Source organism: Apium graveolens, chromosome 9, assembly GCF_009905375.1.
Source record: "Apium graveolens cultivar Ventura chromosome 9, ASM990537v1, whole genome shotgun sequence".
Taxonomy (NCBI): Eukaryota; Viridiplantae; Streptophyta; class Magnoliopsida; order Apiales; family Apiaceae; genus Apium; species Apium graveolens.
In genome coordinates, this window is record NC_133655.1 from 225,007,078 (window position 1) to 225,032,454 (window position 25,377).

General features: G+C 31.5%; 1 protein-coding gene across 1 annotated transcript; it reads left to right on the forward strand.

Annotated features, from left to right (window-relative positions):
- Nucleotides 1-14,792: 14,792 nt before the first annotated feature.
- On the forward strand, nucleotides 14,793-16,125 carry LOC141682420 (uncharacterized). The gene has a single exon (XM_074487110.1). It carries the CDS (start codon nucleotides 15,035-15,037, stop codon nucleotides 15,941-15,943), a length of 909 nt encoding a protein of 302 aa, XP_074343211.1. The 5' UTR covers nucleotides 14,793-15,034; the 3' UTR covers nucleotides 15,944-16,125.
- The last annotated feature ends 9,252 nt before the right edge of the window (nucleotides 16,126-25,377 follow it).

A 25,377-nucleotide genomic window follows, 5' to 3' on the forward strand; every position in this document is an offset into this window, starting at 1 on the left:
TTGGACGAATTAAATTATTTTGTTATCCATATAAGTTTGAAAATCTTTATAAATCATTTAAGAGTCTTACATATTTTTTGGAAGAAAAAAGAGCGAGTAGATTAGAATTATTCTATTTCTATGAAATTATTACATATCTCATTATAGTTCCCTTTTGGGTGATCAATTTATGACGAATTTAATTGTTCCCTTTGGAGAATATTGTCAAGTATCGGTACATATCAAAATAATATATTTCGAGTGCCAATTCAAGGTAAATCATAAAGGGGGCATAATGATTTTTTTTTCTCATTAGACAAATTTAGATGTTAATTACTTCCTTTGTCCAATCTATTCATTTATACTATTTTTGACAGATAAACATTTTTCTTATTTGTTACTTTCAAGACTTTATATTTTTAAAATTTCAAAATTAACAAAAAATATTATTTAAAAATTGACTACATTCACCACTTTATTCATTTTTTTATTAAATATTAATTAATCAAACTTTTTTTTTATTAATTTATAACTTTTTCTTAAGCATGTGCCCGACCCTAGTATAATGAAATGGATGGCAGTAAGAGTAAAAAACAAACAATATCAAAAGATAAAATGAAAGGTTTTTAAGGAAAAGATAAATAAAATTTGTGGAGTAAAGTTATAAAATGAATGGTCACTCCTTTTTCTATTCCCACAATTCAATAGTTAGTTTTTAATATTTTTTAAAATAGAAGTTCAGCTTTATTTATAAGTTTCGAGATCGGATACCCGTTTTTGTAATGTAATGTAAAATACAGTTTTAGAAAGAACAACTTTTAATATTTAAAGAAAATATTGATACTTCCTCTGTCATGCTTTTGTAATCCATTCTTACTAATTTTACTCCTTCCAATTTCTTTCTTCAAATCCATTTTTTTTACTGAATAAAACATGAATTTTAATTGATGGACAAGAAAAGTAGAAGGGAATATAATTTTTTAGGTTCAAGTACCACTAATTTTCACATAAATCTCAAAATATTTATTGTTAATTATTTTATCATAAAATGCAAAAAAGAATTATATTTTATTATTGGCCTGTCATATTTATTCTAATACAATCTCTCCATATTATAATACATGCACACCATTTTGTTAGTTTGGAAACAATATTTTTTCATGCCGAGCTCGAATATCTCACAAACAGTTTGCCTCATTTACACCCCTAATCTAGGATATGAAACTGAAGAAGCTTGAATTTTTAGATATTATTTATACTCTATTACCAAAGGGAAAAGAATAATTATGAAAAAGTATCAAATATAATTTTATTTAAGAAAATAATCGAGGCAATAAAACAAGAAGTGGAAGGTTTATTTATAATAGAATACTTGATTTTGTTCTGACCAAAAAAATAATAGAATCCTAGATTTGTGATGAAAATTTAAACCAGATTGTGGAACAAGACTCAAGAGATCTTTTTAACTGTTGGAACATTAATAAGCTTATTGTAAATTTATTGAAATTTAATGGTGAATTTTTAACCTAGTCGCAAATCTGAAATTTTTTATATGACAGTTGACAAATTCAATTACTAAGAAAGTTAATATACTTGTTTTTTCAAAGTGAAAACATATAACTATTTGTTGAGTAAGATTAAAGCTGTATGTATAACTCAACAATGCTGGTTTGGATAACTCAACATAATACGAAGACTTGTAAATAATCTATGTTCCACTTGAATCAGTAAAGATTGAAGATTAGATATGTACACATATGATTCTGAGAATAACAGTGAAAAATTCATCAACAGAAGTTCGGGTGAACTTCATTAATATGTTCATGCATTAGAGTAATTAGGTTGAAGATGTTCGAAGCAGTTCTTATGGTTCTTACGGTCAGTGGTGAGTGACAAGATTGTAGAGCTTTTACCTACTCATACTGAGATAAAAAAAAAACATTTATCAAATTTACTGAAAAACTGGCCACCCTACGTAGAAGCAAATATCAAGCAGCTAAGGGAGTCATTTATAGCTCTTCATACGGTATCCAAAGTCGAATATCTCAAAATAATGACACTTAAGTCAAACTGGATCAACTTCACAAAGCTAGATATGAGCCCTCTACTATAATGATAGAAGAAAATATTTGGTGCTGAGAGCTCTACAACTTCAACTTCTTCAATTCAACAAATTCACAATCTTTAAAACCAAGTGGCTGAGCTTCAAGCTTCTAACTCAGCACTGGTTTCTCAAGTTGATCAGTAAACACATCAAGTACAAAGCCAACAAAATGACATCAAGTCATTGATAGACTTCCAAAACTATTTTTAGATGCAGACAAGTGTGTCATTGGGAGTTATCATGAGTGCACTAAAACTCACTCTTCAAGAAACTCCAAATATTGTCAGGGCACAAATCCCACAGAACCCTAGTCGGCCTGCTACCAAGACTAAAGGGGAGATGGAGGCCAAACTAAAATCTCTACATCAAAAAGATATTGGTATGAAGGAAAGACTCAAGATGGCAGCTGAAGGTCCTTATTTAGATAAAGAGTTAAGTGACTATCTAGAGGGCCTGAGAGTCTCAGTGAATCACAACCATCATACTTACAAAAAAGGCTGTTGACAGAAATCTAAACTTCTTGAGGGTGCTTCTAGTCTCCAGAGACATGCTAAGGGATAAGCGAGTTGTTATTAACATGGAAGATGCAGGAGTTGATAGGTGCATGTAGGTTTCACTCTCATTTTTAAAATCAAGGAGAGCCTCAGAATTGGATATCTTCATCAATAAAGTTAAAGTGATGATTACAGAAGACACTCTCTTGTTAAAGGAACTTTAATCAGCCCAACAAGGAGTTTTTCCAGAAGCCTATCTAAAACCTAACAAGGGAGTGGTCTATATATTCCCTAACACCGGAAGATGGAAACACTTTCTACTTCCTAAGAATTGTGTCATGGAAAATAAAAGGTTAGTAATGACAATTGAAACTGATATTAAGATAAAGAAGATCAAGACTGCTGAAGATCTCAAAATGATCTCTATCTTGGAAAGATATTTGTTAAATATTGAGTACAACACATGGGGGTGAATGTGTTTCTTTAAATTTTTAGCCTTTTTAAACAGTTCGGATATTGTGTGAACAAAGCAGCTTATTTGCAAAAATATTGTGTTAGAAAAATTTAAACAAGCACAATATTTCAAACTCACTTAATTTGTATTAATTAAGTTTGTCTTGCTACAAATTCAGTGTTCTTAAAAATATAAGAACTTGGCTTCTTCCTTGAGAGAATACAAGAAAATATGAATCTGTTTGTTACTTCTAAACTAATGACCAGTGCATGCTTTATACACTAGTAGCACGGGTTTACAAAACTTGCACTAAAATGTACTAAACTCTTTTCTAAAGCAACCTTTTTCTATTTTCATTTCTAGCTTAACAAATCAGTGCAGAATCATGCAGGTCTGTAACCATCCTTTGTCTAGTTAATCTTGGCCCTTGATCTTGTATTCTCTCCAGCTACTTTGTAGACTTTTCAATCTAGTTGATAGATCATTTGTTGACTGATAAACTTGAATATTGAATTTGTTTGCATTCTGTATTTGAGAGGTATATCGAGATCTCCAGTTTCTTCTATAGACTAGTGATATCTCGATAAGTATAATGACTTATCAAGATCTCTGAGTTCTCTATAGGTATATTGTTGGATTTTAATTGCAGCGGAAGCATGGCAAAACACTTTTACACATATAAAATCCAAATAAAAACATATAAATCGTGATTAAAACATATGAATCGATTACTAACCTTTAATAGCGATCCAAAAGCAACGATCGGAGATCCTTAGCAGCTGCTCCTCAAACGTGAAGCACTCCACCGGTATCCACCAAGAAAACGATGCTAAGGAGGAGGAGGAGGAGGAGGTGGAGAGAATTAGGTTTTTCTAAAAATTTTGGGTTAGAATGAAAATAGGGTTTATAATAGTATATTTATAGGCAAAATTTTCAGCTGAAATTTTCCCTTAAAATATTATTATTATTAACCCTTTATTATTCACATTAATAATTAAAACACCTTTTAATTATTAATCCTTTTTCTAAACACTTTAAAAATAATTCTCTCTATTGATTTAATTTCCAAAAACTAAATTCTTAATTAATAATATTAAGAACTTTTCTTAATTAATTTATAATCAATTAAATCTCATTTAATCAATTATTAAATTTGCCAATTAATTATTTATTTCATAAATAAATAATTATTAGCCATTATTAATTAATTCCTCCACCATTAAATTATTCTCTTTTATGGTGTGACCCTGTAGGTTCAATATTAAGCCGGTAGTAGAAATAAATAATAATAAAACTATTTTATAATTATTTATATAAATTTTCTAATTTATTAAATATGATTAATTAATTAATCATATTTATTCTACATCGTGAGGGATACTTCTCAGCATATCGCGACTACCCGGATAATACGAATTCACTGCTTAGAATACCAAGAACCTATTCAGTGAATAGTTACCGTACAATTAACTCCTTCTACCCTCCAATGTCCTGATTAAATACAAGGCATGGATCTTGTGTCAAGCCTATCTAATTTAATCATTTGCTTTCCCATTTACTATGCTTAGTTCTATGTAAATTAGAAACTCCTTTCTAATTTCATTCACTCTGGCCAGAGATTCCTGAACTAGCATAAGTGGATCAGCCTTGAACATTCTCTTCCTTCACTGGAAGGGGTAGATCCTTTATTGATCATACACTATCTTCGTGTACAAATTCCTATACCCAGTAGAGCCCTAATAATTGTCCCTGGAGACTAAGAACTAAACCAAAGCATAGTTCAGTGTACACAAGATGACTATGATGACCTCAAGTCTAAGGATACTTGTACAACTATCACTATGTGAACAACTGCTGACACGTGAGTGAACTCCATCAGTTGTTCAGCTGTGCGAGTCATGTTCAGTGAACTTATTCTATAATAAGCACCTACATACTAGCTATAGTGTCACCACACAAATATCTATGAGAACAGACATCCTTCATAATGAAGCAAGCATAGTATGTACCGATCTTTGCGGATTATTAATTACCAGTTAGTAATCCTATGACCAGGAACTGTTTAAGTTTAGAGTTATCATCTTTTAGGTCTCACTATTATGATCTCATCATAATCCATAAAAAGCTTTACTCTAAACTATGGTATATCTTATTTAAACACTTAAATAGATAGAGCCCGTAATAAAACAAAACAAGTCTTTTATTAATATCAAAGAAATCAAAACAGATTACATAAAAGTTATTCCTAAATCCTCATACATGATTGGACTGAGGACATATTCCTTTCAATCTCCCACTTGTACTAAAGCCAATCACTCTGGTATCTAATACCCATCTTGTCTTTATGACGATCAAAGTGACTTTCAGAAAGTAGCTTTGTGAGTGGGTCTGTTATGTTGTTATGTGTGTCAACTCTCTTTCAATACTAGAAATGTTATCGCGCTCCCACTAACCCTTTTGTAGACACATGGTTCATCTACGTTTTTGATAAAACCAAACTCTTTGATTGTCTCATCAAAACGGATATTCCATCTACGAGAAGCTTGCTTTAAACCATATATGGTTCGCAGCAGCTTACACACTAGGTTTTCATTTCCCTTGGAAAGAAAACCATCTGGCCATTTGCCAGATTTCATAGTCGTAGTAAGCAGCAATCGCAAGCAAAATCCGAACTGATTTTAACAGGGCTACAGGCGAATAGGTTTCATCAAAGTCAATCCCTTATCTTTGATTAAATCCTTTTGCCACTAGCCTAGCCTTATAGGTCTCCACCTGGCCATCTGCTCCAATCTTTCTCTTATATACCCACTTGCACCCAATAGGCTTAACACCTTCAGGCGCTTCAACCAGAGTCCATACTTGGTTGGTATACATAGATTCCATTTCGGATTTCATGGTACTTTGCCATTTCTCTGAGTCAACACTACTCATAGCCTCATTATAGGTCTTAGGGTCGTCTTCATCAATGATTGACAACTCATTGCCATTCTCAATGACAAGGCCATAATACCTCTCAGGTTGGCGAGACATTCTCTGACCTACGAATGGGCTGTTCCACAGAAGGTTGTTCAGTCTGAACAGGTGTTTCCACTTGAACCGTAGTAGTTTGTGCTTCTTGAACTTCATCAAGTTCAATTTTGCTCCCACTGTTTCCTTCAAGGATAAACTCCTTTTCCAAGAAGGTAGCATGTCTGGAGACAAACACCCGATGATCGGTGTAAAAGTAATACCCTAAAGTCTCTTTAGGATATCCCACAAAACTACATTTTACGGATCGAGATTCCAGCTTATCTGGGTCAACTTTCTTGACATAAGCTGGACATCCCCAAATCTTAACATGTTTAAGACTCGGTTTCCTTTCTTTCCATATCTCATATGGAGTTTGAGGAACAGATTTGGAAGGTACCTTATTCAGTAAATATGCTGAGGTTTCCAATGCGTAACCCCATAGGAATACTGGAAGATTCGCATAGCTCATCATGGACCGAACCATGTCTAACAGAGTTCGATTTCTCCTTTCAAATACCAATCTGGAGGAGTCCACTGGGAGACTATACACTTTTCTTTGAGATAATCCAGAAACTCTCCATTTAAGTATTCACCACCTCGATCTAATCGAAGAGTTATAATACCATTTATTTTTGGTTTGTTTCTCCACTTCATACTTATACTTTTTGAACTTTTCAAAGGCTTCAGACTTGTGCTTCATCAAATACACATATCCGAATCTAGATCTATCATCTATGAAAGTAATGAAGTACGAAAATCCACCCATGGCTTGCGTAGACATTGGTCCACATACATCTGTATGTACCAATCCTAGCAAATCTGCAGCCCTCTCTCCATGTCCACTAAATGGAGATTTGGTCATTTTACCCAATAGACAAGACTTGTATGTAGGATATGATTCAAAATCAAAGGGGTCTAGTAACCCTTCCTTATGCAATGTCCGAAGTCTATTTTCACTAATATGACCTAGCCTACAGTGCCATAAATAGGTCAGATTTTCATCATCTCATTTTCTTTTATTAGTTTGTTCAATCTGAAGTAAATCATGCTCTACGTCACATACATACAGACGATTATTTAAAGTACCACGTCCATGAAGAATATTATCTCTAAGAATAGAACATTCATTATTCTCAATAACAAATGAAAATTCAGCCAAGTCTAACATGCGAATAATATTCCTCACAATCGAGAGAACAAAATAACAATTATTTAAAAAACAATAGTCTTGCCCGTAGGCATATGTAAATGAAATGATCCTACATCTTCAGCAGCAACTCTTGCTCCATTTCCCATCAGTAGAATCACCTCCTCTTCCTTAAGAGTCTTACTTCTCCTTAGTCCCTGCAATGAATTGCAGATATGAGAACCACAGGCGGTATCTAATACCCAAGTAGAAATTTGATTTCATGACATATTCACTTCTATCATGAACATACCTGAATCAGAAGCAGTAGTCTCACTATCCTTCTTCTTCTTCAATTCTGCAAGGTAAACCTTGTAATTCCTCTTCCAGTGCCCCACCTTGTTACAGTGAAAGCAAACAACTTTGCTCTTGGGGTCTTCAACTTTTGGTGGAACCGGCTTTTCTTCACCTACTTTCTTCTTCTTGGAAGGGTTCCTCTTCCTTTTCTTAGGATTGGAACCTTCACCAATTAGAAGAACATAACTCTTCTTAGAGGGAAAATTCGATTCCGCAGTCTTCAACATGTTGTGGAGTTCAGGCAGGCTGACATCCAACTTATTCATGTGAAAGTTCACAACAAACTGCGAGAACGAACTCGGAAGCGATTGCAAGACCAAGTCTTGGCTCAGCTCCCCATCCATGGCAAAACCAAGTTGTCCAAGACGTTCAATCAAATTGATCATCTTAAGTACATGGTCATTCACAGATGTTCCCTCAGACATCCTACAACCGAACAGCTCCTTCGATATCTCATATCGAGCTGTCCTCCCCGCCACATCATACAACTCTTGTAGAAGCATTTGGATAGTGTGAGCATCCATATGCTCATGTTGCTTCTGTAGCTCAATGTTCATGGAAGCTAGCATGATGCATTGAGCAACATTTGTATCATCTATCCACTTATGATACACAACATGTTCATCATTATGTGCATCGCTAACAGGTTCAGTAGGCTTAGGTGAGTCAAGCACATATTCCAGCTTCTCAACCCTGAGAACAATTCTCAAGTTTCAAAGCCAGTCAGCATAATTAGGACCAGTCAACTTGTGAGCATCTAGTATGCTCCTGAGTGATAGTGCAGAAGACATAATATAGTAAATCTGTAAATGATAAACACATAACAACACTTAGAAAATATTCAATTTCATTTCGAAACACTATATGAATCGGGTCTTTATTCATAAGTGGCTCCCACTAGTTTATCTAATTTATTCAACCCCCTACGTGAAAAATTAAGCATTCATAATGCTAGTGGGAATAGGGATCCTACATTCCATTACACAACCTCGGCTGTGGCACGAACCGCCATGTAATGTTCAATAGGCAGACAACTCTTGTCAATTACATCTTATGTTATTCCCTAATCAAAGTTTAGCCTCTTGAATACTTGAGTCACGGCTGTGGCACGACAAACTCAATATTTTAAGTCAAGTCTAACCCAACATTCCGTACAATTGAATTAGTCTCCAACGGCCCACGGCTGTGGCACGTACCGACCTTTAGATTCTAATTCAATGTACACATCTCGATGTAATAGACAAGTATTTCTTATTTCGAAATCAAAGGCCTCGGCTGTAGCATGAACCGACAATGATTTAAAAATAAGAACTACTTTCTATCATGTTGGAAGGCTATGACCGACACAAGCCCGTTGTATCATTGGCCAATTACTACTTGATATTATTTAATTTTAGAGGGATTATATTACGTTACAATCATAATCATATTATAAAGAGATTATTCCTTTTAAATTAAATATTTCAAATCAATAATCAATAATCAGATGATTCCCAGATCGGGTGGAACATTGTCAAGAGGCGTCACTTAATAACCCTTTCTTACAGATAGAAATCTGTTGTTGACAGAATCATCCTTTCTCTCATATTGAAAATTCATATTCAATTACGTGTTTCATAAACACAAGAATCTCATGATTGTATTCATAATATTATTATTAAGGTTATGAAACAATTTCACTATACTAGATTGTCTAACAAACGTCTTATATTCATTTAAGTTCACCTAAATCTATCATCGCATGATAAACTAAGCATATATCACATATATAAACATGAATAAACATCAAGGTAGGCATGTTACATCATCCAGCATATTGGTCTAAGCATTATACATCTCTATGTATCACATGAAGCATTTAAAAGCTATTAAAACAGTCAAAAACAGCTTTAAAACACTTCTGTTAGCTATAAACAGTTCGAAACAATTTTATAAAATATCATATAATATACCATTAGAAGCGTCTCGAAAAGACAAATCCAACGGCACCAAAAACGCCCAATTCTGAGCTCGCACGCACCCTCACGTGCCTCGGAAAGGTAACCCACGCGCCGTCACGCGCACACGCGCTGTCAGGCGCGTGTCACACCGCCGGCCACGCGCCTACGCGCCTCACGCGCCCAAAACCCTACGCTGACGTCAGCATGACGTCATCTGATGACATCAGCATGACGTCAGCACTGCTTGACCAGCGCGTGTCTGACACGCGCCGCGCATGGCCCACCAGCGCGTGAGCCCCACGCGCGCGCGCCAGTCGCGCGGTCCTTCCCCTGTTTACGTCAGTCGCCGCCTTTTCTTTCTCGATCGCCGTGCTGTTACAGACAGCCGTCTTTTTCTCCGTGCACCATTCAGTACAACAACAGATGTATATATATATACATACTAACAATTTATATATATATATGATTATTTAATTACGAATTTAATTGCAACAACTTCAAAAATTCATAATAAATAATCTATACATCATAAAATTATAAGAAAAATACCCAGACGATCTACAACACTTGTAGAACCCAGATCAACATTCAAAATTATTCTGAGAAACGATTTCTCATCAGTCATAATTAATCCATAATATAACTTGTAAAAATCATAATTAATTCATACAAGCACGTAAAATTCTGAAATTTTTACCACAGATCTATTTGCATACAACCTATGCTCTGATACTACTGTTGGATTTTAATCGCAGCGGAAGCATGGCAAAACACTTTTACACATATAAAATCCAAATAAAAGCATATAAATCGTGATTAAAATATATGAATCGATTACTAACCTTTAATAGCGATCCAAAATCAACGATCGGAGATCCTTAGCAGCTGCTCCTCAAACGTGAAGCACTCCACCGGTATCCACCAAGAAAACGATGCTAAGGAGGAGGAGGAGGTGGAGAGAATTAGGTTTTTCTAAAAATTTTGGGTTAGAATGAAAATAGGGTTTATAATAGTATATTTATAGGCAAAATTTTCAGCTGAAATTTTCCCATAAAATATTATTATTATTAACCCTTTATTATTCACATTAATAATTAAAACACCTTTTAATTATTAATCCTTTTTCTAAACACTTTAGAAATAATTCTATCTCTTGATTTAATTTCCAAAAATTAAATTCTTAATTAATAATATTAAGAACTTTTCTTAATTAATTTATAATCAATTAAATCTCATTTAATCAATTATTAAATTTGCCAATTAATTATTTATTTCATAAATAAATAATTATTAGCCATTATTAATTAATTCCTCCACCATTAAATCATTCTCTTTTATGGTGTGACCCTGTAGGTTCAATATTAAGTCGGTAGTAGAAATAAATAATAATAAAACTATTTTATCATTATTTATATAAATTCTCTAATTTATTAAATATGATTAATTAATTAATCATATTTATTCTACATCGTGAGGGATACTTCTCAGCATATCGCGATTATCCAGATAATACGAATTCACTGCTTAGAATACCAAGAACCTATTCAGTGAATAATTACCGTACAATTAACTCCTTCTACCCTCCAATGTCCTGATTAAATACAAGGCATGGATCTTGTGTCAAGCCTATCTAATTTAATCATTTGATTTCCCATTTACTATGCTCAGTTCTATGTAAATTAGAAACTCCTTTCTAATTTCATTCACTCTGGCCAGAGATTCCTGAACTAGCATAAGTGGATCAGCCTTGAACATTCTCTTCCTTCACTGGAAGGGGTAGATCCTTTATTGATCATACACTATCTTCGTGTACAAATTCCTATACCCAGTAGAGCCCTAATAATTATCCCTGGAGACTAAGAACCAAACCAAAGCATAGTTCAGTGTACACAAGATGACTATGATGACCTCAAGTCTAAGGATACTTGTACAACTATCACTATGTGAACAACTGCTGACACGTGAGTGAACTCCATCAGTTGTTCATCTGTGCGAGTCATGTTCAGTGAACTTATTCTATAATAAGCACCTACATACTAGCTATAGTGTCACCACACAAATATCTATGAGAACAGACATCCTTCATAATGAAGCAAGCATAGTATGTACCGATCTTTGCGGATTATTAATTACCAGTTAGTAATCCTATGACCAGGAACTGTTTAAGTTTAGAGTTATCATCTTTTAGGTCTCATTATTATGATCTCATCATAATGCATAAAAAGCTTTACTCTAAACTATGGTATATCTTATTTAAACACTTAAATTGATAGAGCCCGTAATAAAACAAAACAAGTCTTTTATTAATATCAAAGAAATCAAAACAGATTACATAAAAGTTATTCCTAAATCCTCATACATGATTGGAATTAGGACATATTCCTGTCATATATTTGACTTGTCGAGGTCTCTTGATCTTTGTATGTGGAATGACTTGTCGATATGTCTAAGATCTCTACTTGTAGAATTGACTTGTCGATATCTCAGAGATCTCTATATACATTTTGACTTGTCAATATCTCTGAGATCTCTAATATGAAATTGACTTGTCGATATCTCCAATCTTCACATTTTCATTTAACTTGTCGATATCTCTAAGTACTCTACATGCAGAAATGACTTGTCGATATCTCCAACCTTCACATCTTCATTTGATTTATTGATATCTCCAATCTTCACATTTTCATTTGACTTGTCGATATATCTGAGTTCTCTACATGCAGAAATGACTTGTCGATATCTCCAACCTTCACATATTTATTTGGCTTTTCGATATCTCTAAAACTTCTCTATAAGCCATTTTAGACTTCTCGATAAGTCATTCTGGACTTCTCGAATGACTTTTCTATATTTCTTGATCCATGACTTGTCGATATCTTGACTTGGAATATTTTTCGTAAAACAGTTTTATTCAACTCCAAACTTCTTCACTAATCTGTGAGGCATGATCATGGTTTAATCTTCTTCCAGAGTTTATTTCTTAGCTTGAATCTATTTACAGAAAAATACTCCAGTTTAATTTTCTGACCTTTTTACAAACTCAAGAAATACAACACAAAATACAAAGTTGATTATCAAAAAACTAAATCTTAGGGTTGTTAATGTGACTTAGTCTTGTTATTATATAGGCATGTCTTGCACAACACTCTCCCCCAATTTGTGAGAAGATTGCTTAACACAAATTCATGTCTGATAACAAGACTACCCCTAAGCTACAAACAATTACATAAAACTGACAGATTAACAAATACAACTTTTATACATTAGATGATTACATAAATTCAATAATTACAGCCATCACATGAAATTTTCATAGCCTGGTTGTTTTCTAATGAGGTCATTTAGATTTACTAGCACTTGAAGTTCCTCTATTATTTCAGCCCCTCTTAGAGCTTCTACAAACTTGAGCTAATCATCCAATGAGTAACCATTTAGGTAACCTACTCTGAATCTTGAGAATCTGCCAACTTGTATGTTCAAAAAATATCCATACTTTGATATTTTACTCAACCCCCTTGCCTTGAGCTCATTTGATCCCTGCTCAAACATCTCTATCTTTTTGGCATACTTCATATCCCTTTCCTCCTTTTCAGTTTTCAATCTTGCATGTCTTTCATTCTTTTCCCTCAACCTTTCAGATATCACAACCTTCCACATTCTTGTACTTGTGTCTTTATCCTTCATCAAGCTGATCACCCCTCTTCAACTCTGTGATTGAAAAAGTTTCCATACGTGAACTCATGGGAAAACAATGTTCTTTTTTGCGATTTTATTATCTTACGAAAAAATTTGTAAAAATGTGGTGCAATCAAAATCAACAACTAGATATCCAACTGATTACATCGGGTTTGTTTAGTTACATTCAACGTTGCTTTTGGTTATACTCAGAGGTTGCATCTAGTTACATAGATTTGCAGAATCCCGTCAAAGTTGTTGTATATCGAGTTGCAGAAAAATTGAATTTTTATATAAAAATATTGAAATTATTTTTTTACAAACAAAAATTTAAAAAAGAAACATATTTTTTTGAATTTAGTTATTAAAAAAACCATTCCTAAGCCCACAAAAATCACAAACCCAAGTTCAGTCCCTCATTTTTTGAGGAAAATGCTATAAACTCCAAATCTTTTACCTAAAATTTTTCTCAAATCATTTTCTTTAGGAAAATACTTGACATTCCAAATGTTTTTCCTTACAATTTTCTCAAATATGTTATGTTATACACATCAACTTTTTTAATAATGATATAGTACCCACTTGTGCTCACATATTAAAATGTATCACGTGTTAATCACGTTATTTTTTATAAATTTTTGAGGATAGATTTTTGGATACATAATCCTGCTAATTTTTACCATTATATTTCTTTTGAACTTTTTACTGGCTGTGCCGTTTGGACCCCCTGTGTAGAGCCGGCCAACGAGCGGGCCGAGCGGGTCGGGCCGAATTTTGGACGGGCTGGTTCCTTAACAACTGAAATCGTGAACGGCCCGCGAGGATATACGGTCCGGGCCGAGCCGGGCCGGTTACATAGTTGGACTACTCGTGAACGGCACGTGAATAAACCGAATAAAACGGTTCAGCGAATAGAGGCGAATAGGCGAATAACAAATTGATTAAACAGAATAAAAAAATAATTTGTATTGGCTGGAAGTAGGCGGTTAACCGCGAATTGCGGTTTGCCCATCTTCTTTCTTTTTCTTATTTAATAAGTTGTTCAACATAATAATATTTATTATTTAATTATGTAACTTTTGAAAAATTCTCAGTTTGTCAACATAATAATATTTATAATTAATTATTTTAATATGCTTACAAAAAAATCCAATAATTAACAAAATATTCGAATAATTACCCGAACAAGAAAATAGAAAGAAAAAATTTAATTAAATCAAACTGTAGCACAAGAAAATTTAAACACTATAAGAAGATTAAAAAATTCAAAATTTTGCACAAAAACAGAAAAGACATCACTCTTCTTATTAAACAGATGTAATGTCACAATTATATTACTAAAAACCATTAAACATAAACCCCTGCAATGAATAATTCGCGGGCTGGTTAACCGGAAATTCGCGTGCAAGTCTCTGTCTATTCGTTGGCGAATTAACAGGTTCGGGCCGGTCCGGTTCCAGGCCGGTCCGGTTCCGGGCCGGTTACGGTTTTCAGCTTTCCTATTCGTGTTCGGTTCGCTGTATTTACCGGTTCGAGCCGAATAATGATTCGGCACGTGACGGGGCGACTTTTACAATTTTCTGGCGAGCCGAGTAGCGAACCGCCGAGCCAAACCGCTCTTTTGGCCGGCTCTACCCCTGTGTACTCCACATAATTTGCTCCTAATCTTAAGCATCACTCATCTCTTTTCCCTGTTTATTACACCTACTTTAAACGAATGTAAGTATCTTCATCCTCCCACCCAAGATTTCAAACATTTTCACTTCTCTTACAACCCAAATTCATCAACATGGTCTTATGATTTCATCTCACATTCACTCTCTCTTGTAAGATTCCCATACCCTTTTCATTTTTTGCTCAAATTAAGTGAGTATTAAGTTGGGGTTTGCTGTAAAAATGAGAGATTTTACATCTTGTTTTGGTGAGAATGGAGTTCAGGTTGCTGATACATCTTCTTGTTCAAGTGCAAATTTATGCAAGTCTTCACCAAATCTTGTTACTTGCACATATCAGTGTAAATTAGTTGGTAAATCTTGTTTGATAAGTGTTTCTTGGAGTAAAAATTTGATGGGTCATTGTTTAAGTGTTGAGATTAGTGATTTATCTCATCAGTGTTTATGTAAAGTTGATGTGAAGCCCTCCTTGTTTACTAAAAGAAAAGGCTTTAAGTGTTTAGATGTGAGTTCTTGTAAAATTGACTTGTTTTGGGACCTTTCTATGGCTAAATTTGGGTCAGGACCAGAGCCTCTTGAGGGGTTTTATGTGGGGATTGTCTTTAAAGGGGAGATGGTTTTGTTAGTTGGGGATCTGAGGAAAGAGGCCTTGAAGAAGACGGGTGCTGTTCCGTCATTGTTTAATTCCATTTTTGTGTCGAAAAAGGAACATTTGGTTGGGAAGAATGTTTATGGAAGTAAAACTCGATTTACTGAAAATGGTCTGATGCATAGTATTGTGATTGAATGTGATGCTAATGGGAATGATGATTTGTGTCTCATTGTACGTGTGGATAGCAAGCCGGTGATGAAGGTGAAGCACCTTCGATGGAAGTTCCGTGGGAATTATACGATATTGGTTGATGGACTTCCTGTGGAAATCTTTTGGGATGTTCATAATTGGTTATTCGGGACAACTTTGGGGAATGCAATTTTTATGTTTCAAACTTGTTTGTCAGCAGAGAAATTGTGGACTGGCGAGACAGTCTTGGATGACTCGGAACAGCAATGGCCTTGTTTGCCGAGTTTCAAGGAGTCGAAAGTATCTAGTCTTGGTTTTTGTTTGACTTTGTATGCTTGGAAGCACGAGTAGATGTGAATCTTTCTATGAGTACTTGCAGTTTTATTTAGATAATTTGGACATGATCTATCGATAGCTAAGATGATACTTTACTGGAATCAGTGTGTGTGAATGTTGCTTGATTATTTGCTTTTCATAACTTCATAAGAATGCAGAGACTCTAGTTGTTTAATCATACATTACTTGATTAACAATATGTTTTAATTCTACCATAGTTGTTTTCTTAAAGATTGCTTCTATGTCTGAGCATTCATCAGTAGAGCTCTGGACCTGATAACAATGAATGAAATAGATGCTGATCCAAAATTATATTTCTGCACATACAAGTCTTTATGAAACTTGATGTAAATTTTGCTGGTTATAGTTTTCTTTTCTTACATGATTAATGATATTTTGGTAGAAGTTGTTAATTTGTAAATGTTTGTTGCTCAGTTGACAATTCACCCAACTCTTGTAACCTTCTTGTTAAGAAGACTGTAATAAATAGATATGCAAAACTCTGCTTTGTATCTTAACAGTTTATGTTAATCACACTTAGAATAGGTCACATAATTGTAATGGCAAAGAAATACTGAGGTTTTGGTTCTGATGCCACCATTTAGCGTGAACTAGCTGACATGTGCTTCATTAAAAAAGTAATCTGTACCTTGTTAAACAATATAACGATACAGGCAGTACCAGTGTATTATGGTGCTTATTATTTTGGAGGGTCAGATGGAGATTTTGGAGGATCAGAGGGAGTATCTTGCAATGAGGTGAGAGTTAAACCCGATGACAATGGTAGGAAGTTCCAAGCTGAATATCATTTAATGCAGGTAAGTATCCTGTTGATTCTGTTTTTAAGTCCATAAATATAAGGGTGCTTCCAAATATGTATTTCCTCATTATACATGTTTCGTGTCTCTTCCCTCAGGTGTTTGTCCTGTAATTACTTGTTGAAATCTCTCTGGATTAATATTCATTTTTACTTAAGCTCATGAACGATTCGATTTTTATATCGTAACTTGATAGTTGATTTAGCGGTTTACATCCCAATGTAAACCATATGTGCTCGTGATAAAGATCAACCACTAACTAAAAGGATTTGCATGTCTGGATTTAGAATAATAGGCAAAAGCCTGCAAATAAGGATTTGGAGTTAAATAAGATAACTGTGGTGTATAGATGATATATTGATATATCGATAAAAGCGTGTTTCGTTATTTTTTGTTGCAAAACTAGAGGCCAAAATATACAAATGAAGATTGCTCGCCGTTGAGTTCTTTAGCTTGCTTACTAGCCTTGAAGGTTCATGTATCAAAAGACATTGAAGAAAAGGCTTTTGTAATTAATAAGCCTTAAATTTTATGTTTAAAGATTAAAAATTCATGTGAGTTTAGAGTGTGAGTAATAAGTTGTGTATGATGAAATTGTTCATGATGATGAGTTACACGTATACTTACGGAGTTCTCAGCCGGAGAAGTAAAAGATGATGATGGTTAGATCAGCCTTGAATCTTGATGAAGTACTATTCTGATATGGGTAGATTTCTTGTCTGAGGAAGGCGGTAGTTAAAATGTATTAAACTGGTAGGAATATATTCTGACAGGTGATAGGATAGTCTATAGGCTTGATTAGTAGGATAATGTGTGCACGTGCCGGGCAAAATTCCATCAGAGACTTGTGGAGGAAATATAAAAGCCAGTTGTAAATCCTGATGGCCATGATACTGATTGGATGATTTGTTAGGAATGGGTTGTATGTTAATCTTTGTAATGCGGTCAAATTAGACTATTGGCTCTTTTAGTACATAGGGATCTTCTTATTCACAAATGTTGATGAAGATTGTTGAGATGGCTGCATTACTTTGTTGAATGGAAACTCAATGTAGGTTCTTACTTTGTCGAAAGTAATTGATGAAGGCGCATGTGCAAGGTTTCGAAAGTGAAGGAGCTAGGTGCAAAAAAGGCGTGGTATCAAGTTAAAGCTGTGCAAGAAGAAAGCAAAGTCTTTCATGCAGACGAGCTCCTCACTCATAATGAAAACCTAAGTCTCATCAATAGACATGAGATGGTGGTTGAATTATTGATATCACAGATAAAACCTTAGTCTTAGTGAATAGGTCCAGGCTGTTGTGTGTGTATGTGTGTTCTGAGATGGCCTAAGATGTACGTATGCGCAAATTGTATCACAATCATATACAAGCGCTTTCTTGCATCGTACTTGCTTTACCCAAATTTTTTTTAATGGTCTTAAACATGATCTCTGCAAAATGATTTCAGATTTTAGGTTATTCCGAGTCTGAACAAGTACAGTAGTTACACGGATAGATAAATAAATGATACGTTATGATTGGGTAAAGCAGGCCTTGCCGGAGCACTTTCTTTATATTCCAACAAAACTTTTAGCATTATAACGCATGGCTTGATAGTCTTTTCCCTTTACAGCCATGGCTTGAGTGTATTTTATATATCAAAAGCAAAATGATACATCAACACAGTAAATAGCAACTTGGATAGGTATAACCGTAATTTTTAATTTTTGTATTCATAAACGCAAAGTATTTAATATTTACTATTACTCTATAAACAAACAAAAATGCTCTCTTAAATTAAATTGCATTAGGATACTTATAAGGTATTATTCTGAATTTATGATTGCTAAATTATGATATTAATAGAATATTTATGGAACAGATCACAATATGAGTATTGTTATGAGGTTGTAGACATTTAAATGAAATATGTTGATTTTTGGATTTAATCATGAATATAATTGTTTATTATATATCTGTGTGTCTTCCCTCTTTAGGGTTATCAGATATAAAAAACGATACCCGCGAATCTGGTATAATTTTTGGATTTAATCATGAATATAATTGTTTATTATATATCTGTGTGCCTTCCCTCTTTAGGGTTATCAGATATAAAAAACGATTCCCGCGAATCTGGTATCAGAGCTAGAAAATAGGCCGGAAAGATGAACAGTAAATTCCTGTAGCAAAATTTCGGAATGAATAGTAACCGATGAATAGTAAAAAAATGAATAGTAATAGTAAAAATGAAATATTAAATTAAATGAGACCTCCAGCAAAATTACTAAAAAATAAGAATAAAAGTTATAAATCTAAAATAATAGCAAATCTATTAATTTATTTTATAGTAGAGAATAAAGAAACGAAACAAATGTGTAAGAAAAATCTATATAGACAATTAATATATTTATATAAATAAAATAAATATTATATTTATGGAAGATTATAAGTTAGAAAGTATTAAACTAATAGCAGATAAAAACTTTACTTTTAATAAAGATATAAATCAACATATTGAAAGTTGTAAAATAAGTATGCAAATAATAAATGAAAAATTAGATATTATAGTTAGATTACGAACAATGTTGGAAGAGAGAGATGAAAAAATTAGAAGACTAGAAGAAGAAAAACTTTTAATAAAACGAGAAAAATTTATTAAAGAAATTAATTTAGAAATTCAAATAAAAGAATTAAAAGAAGTATTAACTGAACAATATAAATTAATAAATGATTTAAGGCAAAAAATTTAAAAAATGAATTGGATAGATCCAAATGCAATAACTAGAAATAAAAGAAAAATAAAAGAATTAATAAAAAATCAAGAAAAACTAGAAATAGAACTAGATAAATTGCAAGAAAGAAAAAATAAAATTGAATGGACAAGAGAAAATAGGGATGAAATAATAAGATGTTATCAACAACTTGGAAATATGATAATAACATTTAGAAATAATAAACTAAGAATTCAAGGACTTAAAAGAATAATTTTATCAAGTAATATAACTGGATAATAATACAGTTTGAAAAATGTCATTAGAGAAATCAAGTGAAACACAAGATGTATATTATCAAATGGATGAATACGAAGAAGGAACATCACAAACTCTAAGTTTTAAACCAGATATATATAATCAAATCCAAAGTGAAACAGAAGAACTAACAATAAAAAAGATATTCAAAACATCATATTTTGAAAGAAATAAAGAAGTTAGATATATAGTTCAAAAATATGAAAATATAATAGACATAGATACAATAAATGGAAAAGCAAAAATAAACTTAATAACAGATGGTTTGATAAAAAGAGAATTATCTAAATTAAAACAAAAAGAAGCAAATAAACTAAAAAATATTTATTTTGGAGCAATAGAATTTACAATAAAAGCATATTTTCAGAAAAATATTGATACTCCTATACAAATATATGTACTAGACGATAGAATAATAGGAAATATACAAGATTCATTAATAGCAGTGGTAAAAGGAAACTTAATATATCAGAAATTAAAATTTATAATACAACCTGATTTTAGCATATCATTAAGAGATGAAAATAAAGAAAGATCTTTAACATTATATTATAAATTGGATGGAATAAAAATGCAAAAGGGAAGTAAAGTAATTAGTATAGAAACTAAAATAGTATATGCTATGACTGGAAACCATCATGTAAAGAAACAAACGGAATTAGGAATAATAGTACCAAAATTATATAATGATATATTAGAAAAAATTGAACATAAAGAAGAATCTCAAATAACAATCCCAGAAGAATTTACAATAGACTTTAGTAATAGACAAATAATTCCAACACAAAGAATTAAACCAATATTAGAAGGATTTAGATTAAGTTTTAGAAGAGAACACAACCCTATAAAATTAGTTAGATCAATGAGTATGACCAGTAGAAAATTAGATTTAATAAAATTACCGTGTTACGAATCAGATAAATTACGAATAAAAACAATAATATTTAATGGAATATTTGCCAAAGAAGTCATAACAGAAATAAATACCGGAGCAACAAAAAGTCAAATACATATAACTGAAGTTGACTCAAACAAATGTGAGGAAATAGAACCTCAAATAATAACTGAACCAAATAGTTCGAGAGAAACAATAATAACAAAAGGTATAAAATTAAGATTAAAAATTTTAGACTTAGAATATAATATAAGCCTAGGAGTAATAGAAAATGACGTTAGTTATCAACTATTATTAGGAATGGATTTCTTAAATGAAATAAAATATAATATAACCAATGAAGGAATAGAAATAAATGATCAGAATAAACTAAGATTTATAGACAGAATATGAACCCTGAAAAGGAAATAAATGAAAAGAAAGATGAAATAGAAACTATTAATAGGATAATAAAAGAAACATTAATTATGTCTCAAGAAAAAGAGCTACAATACTTAAAAGAAAAAGAAAAACTAGAGGAAGAAGTAAAAGAATTAGAGAAAATAAAAGGTAAGAAAAGAAAAATATGGATAATTAAAGGAGAATGGAGAAAACGAGTCTATAAATATGAATAATACTGAAAACCAAATAAAAGATATTTGGAACGAAATATTTATAAAGGAAAGTTTAAACGCTATATTAAAAAAGATGGAAGAAAATCAAGAAATTAGTAGAAAGATAATTAAGGAAGAAATAACAGCGTTATGGAATATATCAGAAATCCCAATCTTTAAACAAATATTAGATAAGTTAACTATTATACAAAATAGTTTAGAACAAAATAAAGAAAAGAAAATAATTAAAGACGAAACAGAAGAACCAGAACTAGTACCTATAACAGTAATAGGAAGAACTAAAGAACCTATATTAATGGATATAAGCAAATCAAAACCGAAAATAACTATAGAGGTTAAAAGAACAATAAATGGTTTAGCAGAGCTTCACAAATCAGGAAAATTATAGGAAAATGTCTATAACAGAACATAGTGCTATAACATTTCTTAAAAAACATGGAAAAGAGTTACTGGAAAAAGAAAGACAAAAATATGAACCTATAAAACAAGAAATAAGAGAAAATGAACTAAAAGAATTAAGAAAAGAAAATGCTAAATTAAAACTAAAACTAATATAGAATGGTTAAATAAATATAAATTTTATAAAAAAAAATATAAAACCCAAAAGAAAGAATTAAAAGAAACAAAGTTAGAAGTAATAAATGTATTAAAAGAAATAGATAATTTAAAAAATGAGATTAATCAATTAAAAATAGAATTAAAAGAAAAGGAAATTATTAAGTCTGACGATAGTAATTCAGAAACGAACAAAGAACAAGATGAGAGCAGTAATACAAGTAAATCAGATAGTAATCTAGGAGAAGAAGGATTAAATTACTTAGAGGAATCAGATAATGAGGAAAAGGAAATAGTAATAAAAGAAAATAAAGAAATATTAGAAGCCCTCGGAAAAACCGTAAATGCAATAATAACAAATGAAGAGAAAAGCGATGAAAGTGATATTGAAGAAAGAGAAACTTCACATAAACAAACAAATTATGAAACCGAAACAGATAACGATGCATACCCAGAAGAAGAAATAGAAGATCATATAATAACTAAAAATAATATTAAAATGCCAGGAAATATACCTATAGGACAACAAAATGAAGTACAAGACTTCATAAGATCAATACACCAAGGAATAAATATAAATGAATATTTTCTAGATTTAGATAATGTCTACGACGATCAAGAAATAAGTAGAAGAATAAAAGACTGGAATTTAGGGATGTATATAGCCTTAATGAATTCAAAAAATATAGAAGATCTGGATTATGTTTTTGAACTAATATAAAAAACAATTATAGGAAAAGCAGCATTTTGGTTAGAAAATATTATTTATGAATTAAAGGGACAAGTAAGAACGTATGCTAGAAGCTGGAAAGATACGTTAAACGCATTTGATATATTATTAAAAAGAGAATTTCTAGGAGAAAGATGGTTTGTAGCTCAAGAAAATATAACAGTAGAAAGAAAATTAGAAATAACAATGTATCTAAATAATATGAAATGTTGTAGGATTAGTAAATTACCAGAATATACTATAAGTTTTACTAAATTCTTTTATGAAGCTAAGTTTTTACCTAATAAAAGCTTAGTATATCAACAACTGTATTATGATCATCTACCTTCACCTTATAATATCGAAATAACTAAAGAATATAATAATCTAGAACCTAAAGAAAATACATTAGGAGAAAGAATTAGATTATTAAGAGCATATTTAACTCGAAAATGTGAAGAATATAGAATTAAACAGAAAATTAAAAAGGATAAAAAACAAGGATTAAGAGAAATCTGTAATTTTACGGAGAAAAAATTAATATTTGGATGTGATAATCAAGATTATAAAACTAGAAAGAAGTATAGGAAATATAGGAAACTAGATTATAATAATCAAAATGAATATTATAGAAAACAAAATAAAACCTATAGACCTTATAAACCATTTAATCGAAGATTTAAAAGAAGAAAATTTAAAAAATATAGAAATACTCCTGAAAATAGAAAGAGATTTAGATATAAGAGAAAGTTTAGAAAAAGAAATAAAACAAAAATAGCAGATTGTAAATGTTGGAATTGTAATGAAAAGGGACATTATGCAAATAAGTGTCCTAAATTACAGCAAAAGGGAATAAAATACATAGATACCACCGAATTAATAATGAAACCAGAATACATAAGAGAAGATAACAATAACTGGTATGATGAAGAAGTATTCTATATAAGTGAAACAGAACCAGAAGAAATAAATTACATAAATGAAAATGATAGTAATAATGAAAGTTTAACTACTGAATAGAATAAAATGGTAGCTATATATATTGAAGCACAGGTAGAATATAAACCTATGAAATATATAAAACAAAAGATATTTATAGATAGCAGAGCAGATATTTGTTTAGCTAAAAAAGAAGTATTTACTCAACACAAATGGAAACGTACAAAAAATAGAATAATAGTAACAGGATTCAATAACCATAAAAAAGAGATAGATATAATAGCAGAAAATGTAAGATTTATATTAGGAAAAATAAGGTTTAGGTTACCTATAATATACCAAGAAAATAATATGAAACAACAAATGTTACTAGAAAATAACTTTTTAGATTCTTTTAAAACTCAAATAATAAAACAAGATAGGATAAGTTTGCTAACACCTTGCGAAAAATGGATAGTATTAAAAAGAATAATACCTGTAAAATCAATAGAAATAAGTAATATTAAAACAGAAAAAAAAATGAATTTAGAACTATTAAAACAAAAATATTTAAAGGCCTTAGAAATAAATTTTGGAGAACATCCAATGAAGTTATGGGAAAAAGAAAAAATATAGGCTGAAATAAAACTAATAAACCCTAATGATATAATTAGAAACAGACCAATAAGATATAGCCCAACAGATCAAAAGGAGTTAGGAGTTCAAATAAAAGAATTATTAAACTTAGGACTAATACAAGAAAGTAAAAGTCCGCATAGTAGCCCAGCGTTTTTAGTAAGAAATCATAATGAAGTAAAAAGAGGAAAAGCTAGAATGGTAATAGATTATCGAGAACTAAATAAAAAGACTATATTTGATGGATATTTTTTACCATATAAAAGAAATTTAATCAACCAAACGAGTAATAAAAAATGGTTTAGTAAATTTGATTGTAAAAGTGGATACTGGCAAATAAAATTAACTAAGGAATCTAGATGTTTAACAGCATTTAGCGTTACACAAGGACATTATGAATGGATAGTACTACCATTTAGATTAAGAACAGCTCCACAAATATTCCAAAGAAGAATGGATAAAATATTTAGAGAAATGAATGATTTTATTCTAGTATATATAGATGATATATTAATATTTAGTGATAATTTAACAGATCATTCAAAACATCTAGATATATTTATTCAGACTATTAGAAAACATGGAATATTATTATCAGAAAAGAAATCAGAAATATTTAAACATAAAATAGAATATTTAGGATATATTATAGACTCTGAAGGAATTCAATTACAAGAACATATATCAACAAAAATAAAGAATTTTAAAGAAATTTTAGAAAATAAAAAAGAAGTACAACAATTCTTAGGAATAGTAAATTACGCTTCAGATTATATAAAAGATTTACCAAAATTAAGAAAACCACTACAAGATTTAATAAAGAAAAATAAAACTTTTGAGTGAAAGGAAGATCATACAAATGCAATAAGAGCATTAAAAACAAAGGTAGAAAATTTACCTAAACTACGATTACCCAAAGATAGTGATCAGTTAGAACTATTTACAGATGCTAGTGATATAGGATGGGGAGCAGTATTAGTAGCTTTTGAAAAAGATGATATTGATAAAGAAAACCCTTTAATATGTGGATATGCAGCTGGAACGTGGAAACCCAATGAAAAGAATTATCATATTAATGAAAAGGAACTATTAGCTGTAAAATTAGGAATTAAAAGATTTCATTATCATTTACTACCTGCAAAATTTGTTGTAAGAACAGATAATACTCAAGTAAGATCATTTATATTCAATAAAATTGACCCTTTACCAGAATTAAATAAAAGAAGAAATTGGCAAGCATTTTTTAGTTGTTATGATTTTATTATTAAAAATATATTAGGTACTAAAAATATTCTTG

What these genes read in the sequence shown, in the direction of transcription:
- LOC141682420 (XM_074487110.1), top strand. Translation starts at nt 15,035, where the DNA reads ATGAGAGATTTTACATCTTGTTTTGGTGAGAATGGAGTTCAGGTTGCT.